Here is a 15,412-nt window from a genome sequence, read left to right on the forward strand (position 1 = left end):
GCAGAAGTCAGAGGAGGCAGGTTATAAAATGTTCAGTGAAAACAATCAGTAAGGCTGGGGAGGAAAGAGAATTGTTTGGTGTGGCAGGTACACACCATGCCACCAGCTGGATACGGGGCAGAGCAGGACTTCCTCCTCCCACATTCTAGAGTGCCATGTGGCACAAGCACGGGGGCTGCTCTCATTAGAGCAGCCGCCGCACTTGGCATTGCTGCTCCTCCTCCCCACCCACTGGAAATGGTGGCAGGCCAGGCAGAAGCCTTTTAACTCGGCAGTGATCGTGCACAGGATCACCTGCCAAGGTTAAACAAACCTGCAGTTCATTTAACTTCAACTAAACTCTAGGCTAAAAAGTCAGGTAAGCGGGGGCAGAGGCGCCGGGATTGGGAGTGATCCCTGCACTCCACATGAGCAGTCCAACCCAAGCTGGGCTGCCCTAACCTGGCTTGGGCTGCTCATATGAATAGCCTCACAGGGTCCAGTCCTGCAGCTCCTTTATTTGAAAGATGAAGAAATTTTGTCAGCCCCATGCTAGACAGTTCCCAGCACAAGTGGTTCCCCCTCCTTCATGATATGGTCCACTATTTACTTAATATCCTGACTCCTGGTGTCAAAACACTCTATATTTTCTTGCCCCCACACTACACAATTGACTGTTTTGATGGTGGCAGAGAAATGCATCATAAACATGTCAGGACGACGGGGCCAATTGTACTAAAATATACATAGGAAGAGGGAGGAGCTTGATACAAGGTTGCTGTTTCTTGTAATATGTAGCACCATTCATTGTCTCACTGTTTAAATAAGAACAGGAGTGCGGACAGAGCAAAAGCTTGAGGAGCAGCTCCTTACCTGGTTTTGGTGGTAAAGAAAAGACAGTGTTGATTGAGAGATATGAGTTATTAGCAGGGGCATAGCTAGGGGAGAGGGGGCCCATGTTCATCCCTCTCTCTGGTGGTCCCCCAGAGTGAGGGAGATGATGAAGAAAATAGGGGGGATGGAGCTGGAGGGCCCTCAGGAGTTGGGGGCCTGTGTTCTTTGAACCCTTTTGCACAAATTATAGCTATGCCCCTGGTTGTTAGGCTTGGCAGGGGAGGAGTTGAATAAATTCCTTCAAATGTTTAGGGGTGAGATCTGCACTCCTGAATAAGAACAATATCTAACTCTCTGATTAGAAAATCCCTATCTGTTGTTATAGCCATATTTTCCATCCTGCAAATGCAGGTTATATATGTTATTCATGTTTCACATCGGTATTCTTTGCATTTCTCTTCTCTTTAGATTTGTTAACCCAGTTAATCTGTTTTTAAACCCAACACCCCAAACCTCCACAATACATTTCATGTATCTGATGTAAGTAGAGTAGTTTCTTGCCTACAAAAGCTCATTGCACAACAAATAGCGAGTTTTTAAGCTGCCACAGGATGTCCACTCAGCAACTTCTCACAAAACAAATCGTGTGATATTGTGCTAAAAGTGGCAAAGTGGGAAGCAGCACTGGGAAAAAGAGGCACAACACTGGGCAACATTCTGCAATCCCATGGCCATCTCTCATTTGGGTGTGCAACACTTGCTGGCCTCTCATTATCATTGCTGCTTGGGAATCCACATGGATGCCATGTGGGAATGCCATCAGTGGAATCCACATGGTACTCAGCAGACTGTCCTCTTCTGAACCAGGTGAACACAAAGATGCCCTTGTGGATATTGGATGTGCTGTACCATAGTCAGTTTCTGAATGCGTTGTGTCTTTCAGTTGATTTACAGGGTTTGTCATGGGGGAAGTTTGGTTCCTTTGACAGCTGCATGACAAGCAGAAATGCACTATGGAAACTTATTCCATTACTGCTTACTCCATACTGCATCTATTGCACTTTGGCAAATCATGACACTTTTGAAGGCAGACACATGGCTTATAAAAACACACAGACAGAGAGTCTTGTGGTACCTTAAAGGCAAACAGGTTTATTAGGGCTGCAATGCTTAATAAATTCATTGGTTCAATTTAAAAACATAATCAACTAAAAAGACCTCTGATTAATTAGGCAGTTTTTAAAAACGGCAAGTGAAGCAACTTCTTAAAAGAGGCATTCCTTCCCCCCCTTCACATATAAGGAACGCCTCTTCTAAGATGATGTCTGCAGTCTGCTACAACACATGCATGCTTCATCAAAACACAACCACCACTAAAAGAAGAACGGGTCTTGCTTCAGGACGATTATTTCTCCCATATGCAAATATATGCAAAAAATAAGCAATTAACTAAAACCCCATACAGTTAATTAACACCGATTTCTTGAAATACCCAAATATTTATTGTGGTATAAACGTCTGTGAATAATTTCCATCCACAACAGCTTATGGCACCACAGTTCTTGGAAGGTGGCACGGCTCCCCTTCTGGAATCCGTTTACAAAAAGCGTGGCAACCCATTTGACAGGCAGAGCAGAGAGAAATAAAACGCTCTGCAAATGAACAAGTGGCCTTCAACGATAATGGACTCCATCCCTGTTAAATCCCAGGCCGGCTTGCCCATCATCTTCTGTTAAACTAAAGGTAGGGCGAGGTGGGGGGGCTCAACCATTGAGGCAAGAACTTCCGCCTAAGGCACAACTAGTACGCTCCTGACAGCAGCACCCCCGCCCCGTCAGCCTGGAAAGGGCCCACGGAGGAGCCTACCTAGCCGGGTTACCCATCACCACCAGACTTCCTGCAAAGCTAGCGGGGGCCCAAGCGAGGTCCCCTCAGAGCGCCTCCAGAGGACTCAGCCGCACAAGAGCGGCGGCGGCGGAGGCTGCCGCTCCTCCGCCCCCTATGCACTCACCTGGCTCGAGTTGCGAGGCGAAGCTGCGGACACGAAGGAGCGCCTCTCCAACTGCGCGCCTGCACAGCGAGGCGCTTTAAGGTTCAGGCGTCTTCCTCGCTGTGGGTAGCTTTTCTGTGCGTCACTGAAAGCGGTGGGGGAGCGGCGGCGGGGGAAAGAGTGTGGAACAGCCGACGCGGGGCGGGAGGGGAGTTCCCTCTCAAACTCTGCCTCTCTGTTGAGGGCGGCTTATTCTGAAGTGTCAGCTTTTATGGCCAGCTTCCTCTCAGTCTCTTCTTTCTCCCCCTGCACACACCCACACCCACACTTCAGATCTTGAGGATTCCTCCGTGCTTTTAATTGTGGTGACTGAAGAAGTGACGCAGAGGCTCAGACCCGCCGGAAAGCTACACCTTCTTCTCTAACCCATAATGTGGTGCAGTAGTTAAGAGCGTTGGACCAGAAGCACCTCCTGCACCAGGGAGACGGATGCAAATTCCTCCTTTACAGTGAAGCTCACGGGGTGGTCTTGGATCAGTCACCCTCTCACAACCCCAACAACTTACTTCACCAAGTTTGTGTGAGGATGAAATGGATAAGGAAGAAGCACGACATTTGCCCTGAACTCCTTGAAGGAAAGTGGGGCCGGGTATATTACCACTTTCCTTCAAGGAGTTCAGGACAGCTGTCCTGCTTCTTCCCAGGGGCGTAGCAAGGTTGGAGTGGGCCCAGAGACAAGATTTCAAAATCCCCCACCCCCTCACTGAAGCTCAGCACATGAAGTAAAGAAATCTTAAAAGAGGCTGAATAGTGGTAACAAAAAGCATAGTTAGGCACACACACACACCAGCCCAGGTGGGTGCGCGGCTGGGGAAGTCAGTCATGTGAACTTTCCTCTGCCCCCCCCAAGGCAGTGGGCCCCCAGACAACTGTCTCCCCTTGCCATATTATAGTTACGCCCCTGCTTCTTCCTTATCCATTTTATCCTCACAGCAACTGTGTGAAGCAGCCTGTTGGACTGTGAGAGGTTTATATAAATTTGACAGATTTATACCCCACTTGTGAACCATTTAGGTCTTCAAGATGACTTACAGACATATTTGAATAAATTTTTTAGGTTTTACGCACAGCAGATTTTACAGCGGGTTTACCGGGAGGCTTTACTGTGAACTTAAAGCTGTCGCAAAAACCCCACTGAAAATAGTGGGATTTTTTACTCTGGAGATAAATCGGGCTACACTCCAGTGCAGTGGAAAACCCGAATTGCACGTGTGGACTGCTCCCCAATAACTCACAGGGACTTCGGGGAAAATCTGGCCGATATGTGTACTCGTACCCTCCATTCCTGAGGAGATGGGAGCTAAAAGCAAAACCCTGTTAGAACTGCTGTGCATAAAACTTCCAGGAGGGGTTGTGATGGAGACGGAGTTGCCCTCCTCCCTCATCAATGTCTTTCTCAACCTCAGCAGTAGGCAAAGGACAAGCCCTCCTCAGAAGCCTCCATTCTCCAGGTCAGTCCAGGAGCAGAGAAGATAGCCATCGGGCTCAGAGGGCAATATATCAGTAAGACTTCTTTTCTTAAGCAAGAGGCTGAATTTTTGCAGGCGCTGGACTTCAAGCCTGTGCCTGAAAGTCACACCTCTGATCCCAAAACCCCTATCCCCTAATTCTGTTTTTGTGGGGACAGGTTGTGATGCTTCAAGTGATGAGGGAAAGCCACTCTATTATTATATATCAGGACCTACGTGCATGTTACATGTGAATGCTGCAATCCCAGTTGTTAAAAAGCAAAGCAACTTTGAGAGGATAGCCTTTAGAGTGAAGAAGTGGCAGAGGAGGGAGGGTTGTTTTCCCAACATGGATATGGGGGAGTGGCCACTAGGGATCCTTCCCAACCAGCATTTCATTGAAATGCTGGCTGGCTTGGTTTCCCCCTCTCTGCCTTCCCTCTCTGGCATCTCCAAAATAGGCTGAGACCCAGAGGCGTATCTAGAGAAAATAGTGCCTAGGGCAAGCACTGAAATTGCGCCCTTGTCCAAACAGGAATGATGGGACTTGTAGTCAACAATATCTGGAAATCCTTGTTAAAAGGAAGACTGTACCATCTAGGCATGGTTGTTGATCAAAACCTGAAAACATGAGCCAGCTCTGTAAAAGACTTAGAACAACAGTCAGGAGTTATGTGAGAATTCCAAGTGTCATTTTCTCTGTCACATATCATGCTTTTTAAAAAACATGACTTTGTCCTAGACTAGAGGATCACCTGCCCAAATAGCCACTAGGGGAAGAAGAAGGTGGTGGTGTGTGTGTGTATAAACCAGTGAATGATTCCTGCCAGCCTTTGTCTTATGATGACTGTTGGCTCATGATGGGGTATATGTGCATTCACCACACTAGTGCTTACTTTGACACCAGGAGGGAGGAGGATACATTAGTTTGCCACACTAGATAGAGGAATTTTCAACAGGAGCAGACAGCCAAGTTCTGCCAGAGCCAAAACAAGCCCCTGCCAGACTAAGAAATCATTGTAATTTGCCCCTTCCCATCACAAGCAGTGTGCTGTTCTTTTATTATTGATTCTAAATCTCAGATATCCCAGTCATGGATGGAAAATTCAAGGTCTGTTTACAAGAGACACATTTTCTACATGGAAGTTTCTTCTGTGCAGGTGTTGTGCAGAAACCCATGTATAGTGACCGCCAGGGGCATAGCAAGGTTGGAATGGGCCAAGATGAGATTTTAAAATGGGCCCCCAGCCCCTCAAAGTCCAGGGCCTCCATGCACCCCAGGCCCCCAAGGATTTAAGTCTGATATTTCAAAATAAGTATGCTGCCTGGAAATACATTTCACTGAATACACACACGGACACTTCACAATATATAGTGATATACATCAAGTACTATATATTTGTGCTACTGTTAATGCCTAGAACACACCAGAAACACTAATTATTAAAATGGCCCCCTCACTGCAGATTAGCAAAGGAGACTTTCAACCATGCAGGGTGAGCCTATGTTTGTTTTCTCAGAATTCTTGAACAAATTCAGTCAAGTTCGATTCCAGGAGGTTTTTCACAGGAGGCTTTTAAAGCCCTTTAACACACATCTCCTCTGGAATGGAGGTGCTGCATTCACATGTTGGCCAGATTTACCCTGAAGTCCTGTGAGTTATTGGAGAGCAGTTCACACACAAGAAAAATAAAATAAAATAAAATAAAATAAAATAAAAGCACAACACATGCTTCACAGTTCTCACTCAGACCTTCTGGGTTGCAAAACAACTTGAACATAAGTGCATTTAGACATGAATGAATGAATATAATATTGTTTGTTCCAGAGGTTTTTGTAATTTTCTGCCATGAAACAAGCAACAGGCCTTTTTAGATAGTAAAAAGCCAGAAATTTAAAGCCAGAAATTTTTCAATCTGTTTTAAATTAAATATTCAGAGACTTCTCAGTCTCTCCCCCCCCCCGCCCCTATATCAAAGCCCTATGGCAAGCAGATCCCTATATACCTGGGGTGGGTGGGGGGTAACCACAAAAAGGAATTCACAGTCTACCTTGCAAAAGCTGTGTTGGGTGGTCTGGGCAGAGAGTCTGCTGCAGAGAACTCTTCCATCCCATCTCCTTCCCGGCTTGCGGGGGAATGCCAAGTCCAGGCTCCAGGGAGGCCTACACGGAGGCCTCTCTGGAAGCCCCGCCCACCTGCCAATCAGCTGAGAGGCGGGGAGAGAAGAAGAGCTCTCTGCAGTTTGCAGGCCGCTGGGATCCTAGGCCAGAGCCGGAGGGCAAGGCAAGCAGGATGGCAAGTGGCTGAGGGGCCCTGGGGCCGGGCCGGTGGGCAATGGGGTGGGGGTGGCAGGAACTGGTGTGGTGCCCCCTCCTCAGTGGCGCCTAGGGCACGTGCCCTGCCTGCTGCCCCCTTCACCAAGTTCCACCCTTGAATGCAGGGGGTGTGCCTTTCTCTTGACAAGATGCATCCTTTCTTGCCTCCTTGCAGGCACTGTCATGGTTAGGTGTGCAGTGGCTTGTGATATCCATGTTGACATCTGATTTGGCAATTTTGCTGAGCCAAGGCAAAGGGAAGTGTATTAGTTGCTAGGCAACAGCAAGGGACTTTCAGCTGCTGATTTGTTGGCTCCCCGACCCCTGGGCCAAATATCCCATTTACTTTTGGAGTTGGCCCTGGGCTGGCATATATTGATACAGATATGAACTATTCTCTATCAGAAGAAGAGAGAGAGAGAGAGAAACTATTTGCTAAATGTGCTTTCAAAATTCAGCCATCTGGTCTTGGCAAAATAAGGAAATTCTATAAAAGTAGTTCCATTTTTATTAAGGGGCATCCAAAACATTCATATCTCCTGGAGCTGTTTATTTCTCTTAAGTTAAAACAATTAGTAGACTAAAATGTTAGTCACTCTGGCCAGGAAATTGAATCCTTTTAAGAAAATCAATGTATGACCATCCAGTTAGCATAATGTTAATAAAATGTAATAATGGTGTCAGGATTACAGAAACTCTCTCTTCACTTTTAAAAGGAAACTGACCTTGAAGATTGGATGATATTCCTGAATCATTGCCAGAGTATCAAGCTTGTTGCCTAGAGCTGTCTGAATCAGGCGCACCATTTGGCTGAAACATCACCTCTTTGCATTACTGCATTCATGGGCACAGCACTCCCATGGTGATGTGTTGTTCTAGGTGCAAAAACTCAGCCCAATGTATCCCATTAAGAAGGCATCTTCTGTTGATTCTAATGATTCTTCTCAGTGCATGCACAATGAGCCTCAAGAGCAAACATATTCTTGTCCTTACACTTGACCATCTTTAAGGGCTGTTAGAGATGGTCAAGGACAGGCATTCGACCACTGACTTGTGTAGTTAATGCAGTGGTCCCTGCATTGCTGTCTTATTTCATTGTCATATCAAATCTAACATCTGCAGTGACAAGTGCTCTCTTTCAGGCTTTCCTTCTTTTCTCTTCTCCAGCAGAAAAACAGCCTGGAGGCTAAAGGTCTAATCTCATTGCCGATCCTGCATTTGGGAGGGGGCCTGCTATGTAGGGGGCCTCTTCATTCTCTTTCCCTGAAGTATCAGCAGGGATGGATTGCCCTGGGTGGAGGTCTGATACAGAGCTCTCATGATATAAAGGTGGTCTCCTTGGGTTCTTCTGCCAGAGTACAAGCAAGGCTGGAAGGTCCTGGGAGGTTGCCTGATATGGAGGCTGCCTTTTTTGGTTCTTCCTGTCATGCTCTACAGAGAGCCACCCCCATGGCTTTTCTTCCTGCAAAGGAAATGGAGGTGCCACCTCCTAGCTGTTCCCCCAGGGCCAGTTCAGTCACTCAGTTTGACTCCGCCTGGATCTAAGCCTCCAGCTGCTGCTTTGGCTCTTGGTGGAAAATAAGAGGGCTGGAGAATAACATTTGGCCTCGAACTTGGGCCTTCCAGCTGTTGTTTGATTACAGCTCCCATAGTCCCCAGTAGTCGCAGTAGCCAATAGTCAGGGTTGATGGGAACTGTAGCCAAACAGCAGCTGGAGGGCTGGAGTTGTGCAGCCCTGCTCTAAATCAAGCTTCCTCTTCTGCATCACCATTCCATCCTCTTCTACACGGGGCAGATCCCTCTTCAGGGCCAAAATCCAGCCTCCTAGCCATACATGTTGGGGCAGACAAGCTCTGTATGAGCCTCCTGGCAAGGAACTGTCTATCTTGAGCTACATCTTGAACCTCTCAAACATCTCTTGGCCCTGAGTGGACTGGCCAAGAGAGTCTTTTCTGTAGCTGAGTTTGACCCAAAGACATTTTTACCCAACTCTACCCAAAGAATATTCAAAGCAAGACAAATGTATTTTCTTTAAAATAAAATATTTTATTTTTTAAAACAATAAATATGCTAGTTTTATTGCTGTTCTATCTCTACATCCTATTAAAACAAATATTTAATTTTTTTAAAATATATACACAGCATTTTATTGCTACTTATGTAAATAGTAGCACAGTTGTCTCTTTTAATTTGCCTTCCCCTTCTTCCTCAGCAACGTCCAGCTCCCTTGGAGGAACCACGATCCCCATAGTGGCTTCCACCCTGGCCAGTCTGCTCCTCAATTGTCCCCTCAGTGCCTTGAAGCTTTGTAAGCATTCCTGGCAGCTGCGGAGGTCTCTTTGGCCTTGAAGGAGAGAAAACAAACAGGGTGAAGGGGCCTGTCCTCCACCATGTCAGTCCCTGCACGGACTTCTAGTCCCCTTCCATGCCCAGCACAGACTCCTCCTCTCTGTCTTGAAAACCCTCCATGGCTATGTGTCCCCCCCCAGTGAACTTGCACCTCGTCAGGTTGATTTTTGCTCTTCCAGCTTCTCTGTCTTCAGGAGCCACCTGAAGGTCTCCTGCTCTCTAAAACAACTCTTTCTCTTCCCTCTCATTGACCCTTGGGTCTGGAACAGCCACTCAGATGTGGCCCCTTGTCTCTCTCCTATCCCTCCAATGATACCTGAAAACCCACCTCCACTGAGCAACCTTTGGCGTAATGCCTCAGTAGAGGCAGCTCCATCGGCTTTAATTGAATGCCCCTTATGCTTTCCTCTCCCATTCCTCCTCTTCCTCACTTCTCTCTCCAAAGCCCAACTTTAGACTGTATGCTCCTGGTGGCAGGGAACTTTTGCCCATGTACATTGATGATACTATAAGGAGGATTTGCAATATGCACAATTGTATATCCTCCTCCTTGGTTTCCTGTTTCATCTCAACTTAAACTCAAAAGGGCTGATATTTGTTTTCCTTTTAGCATTCATATTCTGCTCTTCCTCAAGCAGCTCAGGGAGGTTTATACATGGTTATTTTTTCCTCACAATAACCCTAAGAGGTAAGTTAGGCTGTGGGACAAGTGACTGGCCCCAAGTCACCCAGAGAGTTTCATGACTGGATGAGAATTCAAACCTGGGTCTCCCTGGTCCTAAGGAGGTGCAGCTGAAATACATACACATCTTTCCCCCACCTCAGCTTCCCTCTACTTCTTCTATTGTATCCCTGCCTCTGTTTTTAGACTATAAGTTTTTTAGATTGTAAAATCACAATTAGGATGGAAAAGGTAGAGGTTATGGAGTGTTGCCTCTGTGAGACTTACGGTCACACAGCTGATGGACCGGCATCTCTACCAAACTCTGCAGAGTTTCTTTCACATTGCTGAGGTCCGGCTCCAGAGGAGGTGGGGAAGGAGGAGGAGGTGGAGAGGGATGCAGGAGGAGGGAAGAGGTGGAGGTGGAGGGTGGGATGGAGGCAACCGCAAGGGAGGCAGAGGACAATGATGAATCAGACCCAGAGGGCTGGAGAAGTGCAGCAGGGCCTGCAGGAACATCTGCAAGAGAGAAGAAGAATCAGGAGGTCAGCTGCAAAGGCTGACATCCTACCACACCCACCATCACTTGCCCTCACTGCTCACTCTGAGAAGCTGCTTGGATTACAGGAACTGGAGCTTGGACACATGAAAGACAGAAAACGAAGGAACACTTCAGCAAGCACTGACAACCCACTCACAGGCCTCCCCCCTGAAACCTTAGATGCAGACTCAAATCAAGCATTTCAACGTGAAATAAACAAAAGAGCCGTTCTTAGCCCAGCAGCAATTTCAGGGGCATGTTGTGAACATACCTTCCCTTTCCCACCGCTGCAGCCGAACTTCACTGCGGATGAGCCTTGTCCACATGTGTCCAATTTGCAGGTTGATGGCCCGGAGAGAACGAGGGAACTGTTGGAAAATGCGGCGAACCCTCAGTTCTACAACAAAGAGAACAAAAAGGAACAAATGTTGTATGTGCTGACCAGGCTGAGTGCTGGTGACTTGCAAAAAGGGCAGTGTTAGGGCTTAGTCCATCATCTGGGCTGGGTATCAAAACTGCAACTGATCTTTGTGCTGGGTGTATATGCAAAAGGTTTCTGAGGTGTTGCAATACTTACGCTGCTGGACATAGTCATGCTGTAACCCTTTGAGGAGTTCTACTTCTTGCTGAAGATAATTATCAGCAATGGAAGGCTCTAGTAAGGACTCCGACACAGAAGCTGCTTCTTTTGGAGTGTCTGTGAGGATGGAAGGATGTGGCACTGAGGTATCCTCAATGAGAACTTTTCCCAGTAGGTCATTGGTGATGCAAGGTGTTGGAAGGGGCCCTGGCATAGAGGTTTCCTCAATGAGCACTTCGCCCAGGATGTTGTTGGTGATGCGAGGTTCTGGAAGGGGTTCTGACACAAAGGGTTCCTCAATGAGCGCTTCCCCCAGGATCTTGTTGGTGATGCAAGGTGCTGGAAGGGGTTCTGGCATGGAGGGTTCCTCGATGAGCGCTTCCCCCAGGATGTTATTGGTGATGTGAAGTACTGGACGGGGTGCTGGCATGGAGGGTTCCTCAGTGAGCTCTTCCCCCAGGATGTCATTGGTGATACGAGGTGCTGGAAGTGGTTCTGGCATGGAGGGTTCCTCAGTGAGCTCTTCCCCCAGGATGTCATTGGTGATGTGAGTTGCTGGAAGAGGTTCTGGCATGGAGGGTTCCTCAATGAGCGCTTCCCCCAGGATGTCGTTGGTGATGTGAGGTTCTGGACAGGGTGCTGGCATGAAGGGTTCCTCAGTGAGCTCTTCCCCCCAAATGTCATTGGTGATACGAGGTGCTGGAAGGGGTTCTGTCATAGAGGGTTCCTCAATGAGCGCTTCCCGCAGGATGTCATTGGTCACGCGAAGTGCTGGAAGGGGTTCTGGCAGGGAGGGTTCCTCAATGAGTGCTTCCCCCAGGATGTTGTTGGTGATGTGAGGTGCTAGACGGGGTGCTGGCATAGAGGGTTCCTCAGTGAGCTCTTCCCCCAGGATCTCATTGGTGATACGAGGTGCTAGAAGGGGTTCTGGCATGGAGGGTCCCTCAATGAGCGCTTCTCCCAGGATATCATTGGTCATGCGAGGTGATGGATGGGGATCTGTCAAGGAGGGTTCATCATTGAGCTGTTCGCCAAGTCTGTCGTTGGTGATACGAGGTGCTGGAAGTGGTTCTGGCATGGAGGGTTCCTCAATGAGCGCTTCCGACAGGATGTTGTTGGTGATGCGAGGTGCTAGAAGGGGTTCTGGTACAGAGGGTTCCTCAGTGAGCTCTTCCCCCAAACTGTCATTGGTGATGTGGGTTGCTGGATGAGGTTCTGGCATGGAGGGTTCTTAGTGAGCTCTTCCCTCAGGATGTCATTGGTCATGCGAGGTGCTGGAAGTGGTTCTGGCATGGACGGTTCCTCAATGAGCGCTTCCCCCAGGATGTTGTTGGTGATGCGAAGTGCTGGAAGGGATTCAGGCATGGAGGGGTCCTCAATGAGCTCTTCCCACAGGATGTCATTGGTCATGCGAGGTGCTGGAAGGGATTCAGGCATGGAGGGTTCCTCAATGAGCTCTTCCCACAGGATGTCATTGGTCATGCGAGGTGCTGGAAGTGGTTCTGGCATGGAGGGTCCCTCAATGAGCGCTTCCCCCAGGATGTCATTGGTTATGCGAGGTGCTGGATGGGGATCTGTCACGGAGGGTTCATCATTGAGCTGTTCGCCAAGTCTGCCGTTGGTGATACGAGGTGCTGGAAGAGGTTCTGTCATGGAGGGTTCCTCAATGAGTGCTTTTCCCAGGTTGTCACTGGTGATGTGAGTTGCTGGAAGGGGTTCTGGCATGGAGGGTTCCTCAGTGAGCGCTTCCCCCAGGATGTCATTGGTGATGCGAGGTTCTGGAAGGGGATCTGTCACGGAGGGTTCATCATTGAGCGTTTCCCCCAGGATGTTGTTGGTGATGCGAGGTGCTGGAAGGGGTTCTAGCATGGAAGGTTCCTCAATGAGCGCTTCCTTCAGTATGTCATTGGTGATGCAAGGTGCTGGAAGGGGATCTGTCATGGAGTGTTCCTCAGTGAGCTCTTCCTTCAGGATGTTGTTGGTGATGCGAGGTGCTGGAAGGGCTCTTGCATGGAGGGTTCTTCAATGAGCTCTTCCCCCAGGATGTTGTTGGTGATGCGAGGTGCTGGAAGTATTTCTGGCATGGAGGTTTCCTCAATGAGTGTTTCCCCCAGGATGTCATTGGTGGTGTGAGTTGTTGGAAGTGGTTCTGGCTTGGAGGGTTCCTCAGTGAGCTCTTCCCACAGGATGTCATTGGTCATGCGTAGTGGTGAGTCCGAACCGGTCCGGCAGTTCGGCCATTCCTTAGAATGGCCGCTGGACCGGTTCGGCTCTTGGTGGTTCGGGTCCGGGTGGGGGGTATGACTTTAAGGGCAGGAGGGCTTGCTTACCCCTCCCGCCTCTTCGGCCCCTTCCAGCGCCCGTATTTAACTTAAAAGCGGGGCGCTGGAAACCAGCCGCCCCCGCCGCCGCTACCGCCGCCCCCCCGAGCAGATTAACAATTAAGGGTGCCCCTGCCGTCGCCCACCCGCCCACCAGCCAGCCAGCCAGCCCTCCCTCCCAGCTGCCCGCCCGCCCGAGTGTGTCCTTACCCAATGCTTGAAGTAAACGAGAGGAGCTACCGAACGGAGCTCCTCTCGTTAGCAAGGCCTCCAGAAGACTGAAGGCGCTTTGCGCGCGCGCGCGCATGCGCGCACCACAAAGGACACCGGAGGCCCGGTCTACCCGCCAGGAAAAGGCCGGGTAGACCGGGCCTCCGATCGCCGGAGGCCCGGTCTACCCTGCCGGGCCGGGTAGACCGGGCCTCCGGCGATCGGAGGCTCGGTCTACCCGGCCCTTTCCCGGCGGGTAGACCGGGCCTCCGATCGCCGGAGGCCCGGTCTACCTGGCCCGGCCTTTGCCTCCAGCAAAGCGCCTTCAGTCTTCTGGAGGCCTTGCTAACGAGAGGAGCTCCGTTCGGTAGTTCCTCTCGTTTACTTCAAGCATTGGGTAAGGACACACTCGGGCGGGCGGGCAGCTGGGAGGGAGGGCTGGCTGGCTGGCTGGTGGGCGGGCGGGCGACGGCAGGGGCACCCTTAATTGTTAATCTGCTCGGGGGGGCGGCGGTAGCGGCGGCGGGGGCGGCTGGTTTCCAGCGCCCCGCTTTTAAGTTAAATACGGGCGCTGGAGGGGGCCGAAGAGGCGGGAGGGGTAAGCAAGCCCTCCCGCCCTAAAAGAAAGGGCCCCCCGTCGGTGACGGTCCGGACTGGGCCGGACCGTGCACATCCCTAGTCATGCGAGGTGCTGGAAGTGGTTCTGGCATGGAGGGTTCCTCAGTGAGCTCTTCCCCCAGGATGTTGTTGGTGATGCGAAGTGCTGGAAGTGGTTCTGGCAGGGAGGGTCCCTCAATGAGCGCTTCCCCCAGGATGTCATTGGTTATGCGAGGTGCTGGATGGGGATCTGTCACGGAGGGTTCATCATTGAGCTGTTCGCCAAGTCTGCCGTTGGTGATACGAGGTGCTGGAAGAGGTTCTGTCATGGAGGGTTCCTCAATGAGTGCTTTTCCCAGGTTGTCACTGGTAATGCGAGGTTCTGGAAGGGTTTCTGGCATAGAGGGTTCCTCAGTGAGCGCTTCCCCCAGGATGTCATTGGTGATGCGAGGTTCTGGAAGGGGTTCTGGCATAGAGGGTTCCTCAGTGAGCGTTTCCCCCAGGATGTTGTTGGTGATGCGAGGTGCTGGAAGGGGTTCTAGCATGGAAGGTTCCTCAATGAGCGCTTCCTTCAGTATGTCATTGGTGATGCGAGGTGCTGGAAGTGGTTCTGTCATGGAGTGTTCCTCAGTGAGCTCTTCCTTCAGGATGTTGTTGGTGATGCGAGGTGCTGGAAGGGCTCTGGCATGGAGGGTTCCTCAATGAGCTCTTCCCCCAGAGTGTCCCCCAAAACATTGGGGAGTCCCCCAGAAAATGGTGCAACTTGGGTTGGGTTTCTGGGATGACCTGAAAGAGAGGAATTAAAGCAGGAATCATGAAATGATCGTGGCTTGTCGGCCTGATAGGAATGGCCTCCCTTTTCTGCCTAGTTTAGCCAGCTGGGAAGTAGCCTGGGATTGTGGGTGAGGTGGGCCACCCAAGGAAACAAGCAAGGAATGAAGAGGAGTACATTGCATAGCACTGACTGGCAAGACAGCCCTCACCGAGTACACTTCAGAAGGGAGTGCAATGGCCAGGCTCTGCCTGCTGTACATACAAGTGCAGCTGCCTTCTACCAAGTCATGCTCTTGGCTCTCTTTGCCCTACTCTGGCTGGCAGCCACTCTTGGGCAGAGGCCTTTTCCTAGCTAGCTAAGATCCTTTAACAGAAGATGATGAAGTCTCAACAGGAGACCTTGTGCATGCAAAGCAATTGTTCCACTACTGGGCTATGGGCTCTCCCTTCTGTGTGAGGAAAGAAGCTTCTCCTTTGAGCACAATGGGAGCTGATGGTTGACATGGACTATCTCTGGTTCATGCACCAACCCCTAGTTACAGCCTCTTGGCCTAGTGGGGTGGGGAGTCTTGAAAATCTGTCTGGATGCCATAAGCAGGAAGCATAGCTGTGATCTCAGGAATGCAGGCCTGGCTCCTAGAGGTAGAAAACTGTGGTCGGAGAAAGAAAGAGTCTCTTTGGTCCAAGCTCAGAGCACATTGGCCAGGAAATGTTGCCCTTTTTTTCAGGTGATCCTCCAATTCCATCTTGAC

At 49.9% G+C, this 15,412-nt stretch overlaps 2 protein-coding genes across 12 annotated transcripts in view; both read right to left on the bottom strand.

Annotated features, from left to right (window-relative positions):
- Positions 1 to 6,493, bottom strand: part of STAT4 (signal transducer and activator of transcription 4) — a 92,475-nt gene extending 85,982 nt beyond the window's left edge. For 7 of the 11 annotated variants that reach the window (XM_053273585.1, XM_053273576.1, XM_053273546.1 and 4 more), the window contains exon 1: positions 6,363 to 6,493. In XM_053273585.1, coding sequence (XP_053129560.1) covers positions 6,363 to 6,421 — 59 coding nt within the window. In that variant the 5' untranslated portion in view covers positions 6,422 to 6,493. Of the gene's footprint in view, positions 1 to 2,824; positions 2,981 to 6,317 lie in introns of those variants that run through there. The other 4 variants (XM_053273641.1, XM_053273565.1, XM_053273677.1 and 1 more) reach the window with 4 other exon arrangements.
- Positions 6,494 to 8,658: 2,165 nt separating this feature from the next.
- Positions 8,659 to 12,028, bottom strand: LOC128335442 (uncharacterized). Its single transcript, XM_053273712.1, has 4 exons — positions 10,756 to 12,028; positions 10,450 to 10,575; positions 9,926 to 10,156; positions 8,659 to 8,971 (listed from the first exon to the last, which is right to left on the bottom strand). The coding sequence occupies exons 1-4, from the start codon at positions 11,978 to 11,980 to the stop codon at positions 8,784 to 8,786; spliced, it is 1,770 nt and encodes a 589-aa protein (XP_053129687.1). The 5' UTR covers positions 11,981 to 12,028; the 3' UTR covers positions 8,659 to 8,783.
- Positions 12,029 to 15,412: the final 3,384 nt, after the last annotated feature.

This window comes from Hemicordylus capensis, chromosome 1 (assembly GCF_027244095.1).
Source record: "Hemicordylus capensis ecotype Gifberg chromosome 1, rHemCap1.1.pri, whole genome shotgun sequence".
Classification (NCBI taxonomy): Eukaryota; Metazoa; Chordata; class Lepidosauria; order Squamata; family Cordylidae; genus Hemicordylus; species Hemicordylus capensis.